General features: G+C 38.9%; 1 protein-coding gene across 1 annotated transcript; it reads left to right on the top strand.

Annotated features, from left to right (window-relative positions):
- Window positions 1-551: 551 nt before the first annotated feature.
- Window positions 552-8,903, top strand: LOC140139210 (melanotransferrin-like). The gene is made up of 6 exons (XM_072160991.1): window positions 552-681; window positions 2,102-2,290; window positions 3,708-3,806; window positions 5,046-5,208; window positions 5,889-6,156; window positions 8,645-8,903. Exons 1-6 carry the CDS (start codon window positions 594-596, stop codon window positions 8,900-8,902), a joined length of 1,065 nt encoding a protein of 354 aa, XP_072017092.1. The 5' UTR covers window positions 552-593; the 3' UTR covers window position 8,903.

The following is an 8,903-nucleotide window of genomic DNA, read 5'->3' as shown; positions in this document are numbered from 1 at the left end:
TGAAATTTCAGTGACCCAAGACAAGCGGTTCGTTATTTATGATAAGAAATAAGGTACCGTTAAGATGTACCTCGTTTCCTGTCATATATACTGAACCGCTTGTCTTGGGTCACTGAAATTTCAGTATAGTAATTGGATTCCTTGCCCCAATAATATACAGAACTTTTGTTAGGGAGCGATCGTTATTTATGGCAGGGGGGGGAATGGGTAAATTTAGGGGGGAACACGAAATTTTTTTATAGTCTTGAGGGGGGAACCTGAAATTTTTGTTGAACCAGCAGGGGGGATTGTTAAATTTTAAATGGAGAAAATTGGGAAAACAAGGGGGAACGCGAAAATTTTGAGCGGACGCGAGGGGGGAACGCGAATTTTTTTTTTTTTTTTTTTCCAAAACGCCCATTCCCCCCTGCCGTAAATAACGATCGGTCCCTTACCAGTGTGTTATTATTTTTTGAGAAAAATGCAAAAATAGTCACAAATTTACCACAGAGGTGTAGTACCCCCTTAATTGAATGCGTTATCTTTTATCAACAGGTGGACAAACAGTACGCTGGTGCACAATATCAAATGCGGAACAAAGTAAATGCAACGATATGGCCGTGAAGTTTAATGACGAATTCAGCAGTGATGTTAGTTGCGTGCAGGAAGCTTCACATTTAGATTGCATAAAAGCAATTGCAGGTATGATGTTAAAGAGGAACAAACGTTGGCCTGGTCAACTGGCCAGTTGGTAGGTGACCTTGTCCTTATAGATCACACTCCTGTATACTTGTATACATGTCTGGACTTAGGTGGTGTCTGGACTGACATGCCCTGGGCCACATAACTCAATTATGTAGTTCATTATTCCAGATGTGCTTTCCGGAAATTTTGATAAATATCACAAAAGAATTAACATTTCAATAACATTGATCGACGTTGAGGGCGACAAAAGTGTTAGCTTTAGAAGTGACGGGTATTCATGTGTCTGTGATGATTATGTCTCCTTTTCTGAAGTGAAAATTACCCAAATACCCCATTCTTTAAGTCATACACGACGACCCCTCTCCCACTTTTTTCTAGTTTCGGCTACCCAATGATCCCATTTTCTTGAATTTTATCATCAAAATGCAATACAATGCATCTCATATTTCAGCACATTTTTATTGTAAATTTTTTTAAATTGGCAAATTTTGAACAACAAAATGAATTTTGCTCCATTTTTGGAAGCAGGTGTGTTATTGCTGTGTACTAACCGCCATGCACTGCCTGACCTCGTTGTCGCCGCGACCAATGTCACCCGATAGACGGCCAGTGTATCCAGCGTGTAACCAATAGCATCGCGGCTACGGCCTCGTGATTTTGCAACGCGTCAAAGCAGTCACTCAGTACAGGGAGGTTAATACACAATCGTTTCTTATAGAATTTCGTCAACCTCATAACCTAATTACCTAAGTCATTTTTATTTTGAGGTTTTAAGTTATTTTGCTTAACTCAATCTTTATAACAATTGCCACCTTGTAACAAAATGAGTTAGTCATAGCGCCTTAGAGAGCGCCCTCAAAACACCTTCATGGTTTTCTGCCTAAGTCATTGAGTGTGACTTTAGGCAATTTATTTCAATGACTTGTACCACTATATCAGTGACGTTGTCTTTGTCATTAGTTTGAATACGTACATTGTATGCACATAGGCCTATTTTAAGTTCAACACCACTAACACAACACAAACAGGTTACTAACACCACACCCTCATTACGTCATCCTCATAACCAAATTGCAATTGTCAGTTTCAATTGTTTGCCGTTTTCTCAAAGCTCCAAAAAATGAATAGGCTATAAGCAGATAAGGCCAAAAAAAAGTTTGTCTCAAAGCATTTTTTCCGGAAAAATTCGGCGAAAATCAGCTTTTTTTCTCAAAATACCATAACAATAACAAGTCGGGAATAAGTTGTTTTTTAAATCGCATTTCGCATTTGTTTTCAAACCACTCGTGAGCTTTGAGACAAACATATTTTTTTTGGCCTAAGGTTATGAGGGTGACGATTTGATGAATCCCGTCCCTGGGTACTTAGGCTAAGTAACTTAGCTTAAATCAATATCAAATATTATTTTTATGAATAGATGATGACGCCGATATGGTGACCTTGGACGGAGGAGACATCTACATTGGTGGAAGAGATTACAATATTAAACCAGTCGTCGCAGAGCGGTACGAGACAGGAGATGTCAGCTACTATGGCGTAGCAGTTGTAAATGCAGCAAGCGATATCACATTTGACACACTACAAGGAAAGAAATCTTGTCATACAGGTAGTTATCACGATCACACCTTCCATGCACTCTTAGACAAAATTTCCAAAGTTGTTCTATTTTGTCATCTGAGGAGAACCTTTGATGGCTCTTAAAAGAACCCATAAAGATCTTTGGTCACTCTGATAAACGTTTTTGGTTGTCTAAAGCCTGTAAGGCTAATGAAAGTAAATTCCCAGTTCCCCGTTGCATTTTTTTGTTCACGATTGAGTAGGTGACTTTTTCATTATACATTATTTTAAGACTGGCCATCATGTGCTAAGGGATAGTAGAAGTAGCCACCAATGATGTCAGTTGAGTGCATTCTTGATGAGGAATAATTTCAAATAGTTTTTGTTTCTCTACATTTATTATCAAAATATCAAATAATGAAATATTTGGAAATAATGACTTTATTTGATGAAATGAGTATAAAGTCGCAAGTTGGTAGCTTTGAGACATCTCGGGGAGACATCCTGACTGATTGAGTTGATGCTCTTTGTTTGCCGCGCACCTGTACAAGCCAGTAGTATTTCTTTCTTGAATGGCCCATTGTGCCACCATTCACAAACTATATACATACTTCTGGCTTGAACAGGTGCGTGTAAAACAAAGATCACCAACGCAGTAGCCAGGGCGTTTCGAAACTACCAACATTTCGTGGTAGCAGGTCACATTTGTTTACAAAAGGGCGTTAACCATTATATTAGTGAATTCTCCGAACGATTCATTTAAGGTTATTAACTATTTTACACTGTTGCGATTTGGTAGTTCACAGCATCTTGCGAATGGTAGTGAGCTTTGTCAAAAACTGCATTGCTCAATTCATAGCCAGCGTGTAAAAGAATTCAAATATCACAAATATACTTTTGTAGGTCCTGTGATTCTTGAGTTATGTTGTAAAGAGGACTAAAACAACAACACTTTTGTAAAACGAACATAACTCATTAACAACAATAAATTAAGCAAGTTTGCAAAGTATATGATTTGTAAAATGAACTTTTGCAAAACATCAAGGTGTTATGTTTCAATAATATACTGATCTAGATAATGACAATCGATTTTTTGGCTGCTTCGACCAACAATACCTCGTCTACCCTTAATGTGCACACATAATATATGTATCATGTAGTAGTTTGTTCGATATCAAAATGATCATGACAAATCAGTCATCAACTAAATTGATATAAAGGGCGTTGGCTCTTAAAAAATGTGGTTCCTTGTTATGCAAATGAGCCAGATTACGCTCCGTAGCTTTGACACTGAAATTTCGGGGCTTGCCTTTTGGTATTTCTCTATTTCACGTGCTCAAGCACATTTCTGTACAAATGAATGAGCACGACTATATGGTGCGGAGAAAATATCACATTAGTTGACTCAAGAATTGTAATGTCGGTTTAGCTTTAATTCACTTGGTTCACATGTTATTACCAAACAGGAATTGGGAAAACTTCTGGTTGGAACATCCCCGTCGGTCTTTTGATCGAAAAAGAATACATCCAGCCCGACGAAGAGTGTAATGTGCCAAAAGCTGTAGGTAAGTACTAAGTATAATACACCCCGGGGGAGGGGGAGGGGGGCATTCGACTTTTGAAGTGACGGGGATGTGCAAAAAGCAGTTCGAAACTTGGGGTCTTTTGGTGAGAGCCTCTACACCAAAAAAGGTGGGTCTTTCAGTGAGAAGGCCCAAAAAAAGGGAGTCTTTCCGTGAGACTGGGGAAAATCTTACCAAAAGAGGGGATAATTCAGTGAGACTGAGAAATTTTTGGGTCAAAATATCAAAATTAGAAATATTTGAACAATTTGATTACTTTGAAATAATGAAAGAAAACAAAAAAGAAAGCCATTGGGTGAAAGGGATTTAGTAAAACAAAAAAGGGGTCATTGGGCGCGAGGGAATTGAAAAATGGGGGTCAATGGGTCGCACATCCCCGTCCCCATTTTTAGTGAGCCCCCCACCCCACCCCCGGAGTATACACATCAGACACGACATAGTATTATTGAAGTTGCGATAGGCAAAACGTTCATATGAACAAATTTAATAGTAATGGTAATGATGTATTTCCGACTTTTGTGTGATTGGATCAGATCATGCAGACTATTGAATGGAAGACTATTGTATAGCATCCATACCTGATTCATCCTGAATTGAACTACTTCTTCAAGAGCCCGTTGATTCCATCATCTGTCGCTCTGAATAAATAACCGCTTTCAAAAGGTCGAATGGTATTGGTGTATACCACCTGAATCCCAATGGAATCGTTAAGTAACTCCATTCGCCCTTCCCATCAGCCACTTTCCATGGTACTATTTGCTCTTTGCACTGATCCGCCATCTTGCTACCAAAACGAGATTCTCCCGGCAAATTCCGCATGCGTAAAATGTGCATTTTTGTTTCTCGCGCTTTTCTAGCAACGCGCCAAGCGCCTTTTGCAAAGCGTATCCAGTTATTAAAGCTTACGTTTGACAGGCGTACGCGCACACAACACGCACTTTGGGGGTAGAACCTTGTTTTGAGATGACGTGCGATCAGCAAATAAATTTCAATTATGAGACTCTGATCTTGAAAAAAGAAGCACCCTGGCTATGGCTGTCAGTGAGTTGTAGGAATGTGTGAAATCGGATTTTGAAATGCTTCTTACATTCTTAATAACTTTAGTGCTATTTGACACCAAAGATAGACAAAGTGACAATAGCTATTCATAGTTGGGTAACATTACGTCACCTCGATTATATATTACCATTCATAATTTATATATATTTTCAATTATGACAGGTGAATTCTTCGTTCAAAGCTGTGTGCCAGGTGCCAAAACCCCCAGATATGACCCTAACGGTGATAATCCAGATAATTTGTGCGAACTTTGCATCGGAGTAGGAGACTCAAATTGCGCTAGATCTCAAGAAGAACCGTATTACGACTACAGTGGGTCATTCAGGTTAGTAACTGTGTCCAAGCTGGGAAAAACTTAAAATCAAAGGCCTTTGAAAAATACCGTAACATTTCGACAGGGTCGGGTTTACCTTTTTGGAGACCCCAAAACTCAAAAAAAGTTTTTGTTTCCGGATAATAAAGATCAAAAGTGGCAGCGGATTCATTCAAATGTAGAGGTGGACGGGCATATTTTGTCCCGCGCAAAAATGTCAATTTCAGACTACTTTAGCCCAAAATGAAGGGAAATTTGCTACTCGAAGGGCCAGTGCGCGAAAATATTACATTTTTACCCTATTTTGGCTCAAAGTATGGGCTCAAAAGTAATTGGGCCTGGGTCCATCTGGCCCAATGGTAAATCCGGCCCTGAATTACGTCAACAAGCATAATATGCCTCTAAATGAGTGTTGTTGTTGTTGTTGAATTGTTGTTGGATTGTTGTTGTTTGTGTTTGGGGGTATTTTTTTAGACAAAAGGCAGACACCCTCCACAAAAAACATTAGAGTACATTGGTCTTACAGTGATACATGCTTGTACAGCAGCCTGTATCAGTAATATAGGCACTAAACTCCCAAGTATTATTTTGAAAAGGGTGTCTGCCTTTTGTCTCTTTCGTCAAAAAAAACACTCATTTAGAGCCACCTAACTTCGTGATTGTAAAAGTATATTTTTATTCTGTCTATGCAGATGTTTAGCTGAAGGAGCAGGCGACGTTGCCTTTGTCAAACACACAACAGTACTTGACAACACAGACGATAACACTCCACCAGGATGGGGTCTTAATGCATCGTCAAGCGACTACAAGCTATTGTGTGTGGATGGTACCACCGAGTCTGATGTCAGCAACTACATAGGTTGTAATCTTGCTACAGTACCTTCGCACGGAGTAATGACAAGTGGAGATAAGTCTAATTCATACGTGCAGTCTGTAGAAACGCTTCTGACTGATGCACAGGTATGTCTGCGTTACGAATTCGCCGGTGAAATGACGTAATAATCGGATTAACTACCATAGCAATAGGTGAAAATAATTTTTGATTATACCGCGCTGCACTAGAATGTTTACGCGGTACCACTGCATTGAACCATATCATGCTGATCACTCGCACTTGTATGATTAGTACCTTTAAAAAGAGCGGTATTGTATTCAATCTATGATTGCAGACACAGGTGATGAGTGCAACCTGCTTGTAGGGCGGCGCGATATATTCAAAATTGTTTTCACCTATTGTTAGGGTAGTTAATCCGATTATTTACGTCATATCGCCGGCGAATTGCAAGAATATTGATCAAGATAGTTTGGAAGATTTGCATATTCATTATGGTGGTAATTATTCTTAGATTGTCTACTTGGCACATAGGAAAGAAACAACTAAACTAGCCAACATCACATAAACAAGGGCTTCAATCCGTTGTGAAATGTGGAGGAACATATGACATATTGTCTTGTTGAAGTAGAATTCGGCACTTCGGCACGAATTCGCCGCACGTGTCGCTTGCGTGACCATGGTGACGAAGTGCATACGTTTTGTGATTTTTGAACTCATGCGATAGCCTCGAAATTATTAATATGGCGAACCTGTGACCAAAAAGAGATGCCAAGTCATATCATGCAAAAGATAATAAACCTATTGGTATGGTTGGTTCTACATTCTACATAATTATAGTCAGTGGCGGCACCAGGAATTTTTCGGGGGGGGGGGGGGCATGGGGGAAAAGTGAATTTCAGGGGGCAAAATCGCCGCAAAAAAGTGGAAATTTAAGTAATTTGGGGAATTTTGCCTCAAAACTGGGGGGGGGGGGTGAAACTGGGGTGCAAGAAAAATATTTAGGAGGTAAATACCACCCCACTTGCCCACCACCACCCCCCGGTAGCGCCGCCACTGATTATGGTCCAGTATATACGGTGGTTTAATCTGCATCCCACCAGGACTCTACCAAACCATCTTTTTGGCTTCCGTTTATGGTGCTATAATACATTCACGATACAACCAACATTTTGCCGACATTCATCAAAAGTTAAACTTTCAGAGGCTCAAAGAGTTGTTTAAAACCATAACAAAATATTCCTCTTGTTTGAAGGATTAAGTAAAGGTAATAATGCAAAAACCTCCATAACACACCCTATTCGCCGGCCCTATTCTTAAGCCTGTATAACAAAGCCTCGTCGTGCAATTAATAATAGTGTGGGCATATTTTCAATCGTCGTCCTGATTAAAATGACCAAAATCTTTATCTCTCCTAGAGATAATTTTGTGGGTGTGAGTACCGGGTGATTGTTTCATGGTGTGTGTAAGTTGGGGTGTACATTTGAATGAGTCTCTGGTGTGTATTATGGATAGGTGGTATCTGGCTAGCATATATTTCATGTTGATGTGTGTTTAATCTGTTAATAGGTGTGTACTCACTTAAATTGGCCGATTGAAATAATGTCAATCTTTTAACGATTGAATCTAAATAGATTGTAAAATAGATTCAAATGTTTTTTGTTTTCACTTTAACTCTCATTGTAGACTGATTTCACTATATAATCAAGTGTTACACCTAATGTACTGCCAAATGTGTTGCATATGTTTGGAATGAAATTTCAAACTGTTTTAGAGTGAACATTTTCAATCTTTTTTTCAACTGGAAAGGACTTGTCCCTAATATGGACGGCAAAAGATTGAAAAACAATGAAAATCAATCCTTTCTACTGAAAATTCCATCGAAAAACATTTGCCCCTAGCTTTAATCGCTAAAATATTGTAAAAGATTAAGAATCACTCCTTTTGATTGAAAAAATTGTCCCTAATTCGGGTCGGCAAGATTGAAAATTCTATCTTTCTGATTTTATTCAATCGGGCAATTTAAGAGATTAGGGGTATGGGTACACTGTAAATTAGCCAGATCACATGGTACGTGTTCAATAATGTAACGGTTTTTTTAACACTTGACACGTGTTCAACTTATTTAGAGAACACTAGTGTGAACCCCGGGTGTGAACACCTGAGACGTCTTCATAAGATACAGTTGAACACATGACACATGTGTAGTAAGTGTTCTAAAATATTTCAGAACATCAGTGTTCAAACTACAAGAACACCAGTGTTCAAATGAAACAAAGAAAGACATAAGGAAATAAGAACACGTGTCAAGTGTTCAAAAGCTGTTACATGTGTGTTCTAAGTTTTGAAAATGTTGTCTTATTTTTCAAAATGAAATATTAATGTAACAATGTTTCCTTTTTGTGATAGTGCTATGGAAACACTATTTAAGGCAAATTTTAGTATGGGTATGCAGACATCTTTTCATAACTAATCTTGGAAACAGAGACAGAACACTAGTGTCAAGTGTTCTATGACTTTTACAGTTGGGTATAAGGGTGAATGGGTAAATATTACACGAGATTTGACGGTAATCATGTGTTTCAAATTTAACCATAACCCATTCTTATTTGACAGAAAATGTTTGGCTCTGACCAAAACGTGAACGGCTTCAAGATGTTTGACTCCAGTGCCTACGGTGGTACTGATCTTCTTTTCCTTGATTCGACTCAAGCACTTGAAACATTGGGTAACCGAGACACTTACGAAGAATACCTTGGCAAGGAGTACCTTGAGGCACTGAGGGCTATTACTTGCGATAATGGAGCCGGATTACTTCGGGGATCATTGGCTTTGATGGTACTGTTAGTTCTGATAGTGCTTGGTTTGAAGTAAA

This window comes from Amphiura filiformis, chromosome 18 (genome assembly GCF_039555335.1).
Source record: "Amphiura filiformis chromosome 18, Afil_fr2py, whole genome shotgun sequence".
Lineage (NCBI taxonomy): Eukaryota > Metazoa > Echinodermata > Ophiuroidea > Amphilepidida > Amphiuridae > Amphiura > Amphiura filiformis.
The sequence above is the reverse complement of the archived record's forward strand: the minus strand, read 5'-3'. Positions and strand labels throughout refer to the sequence as shown.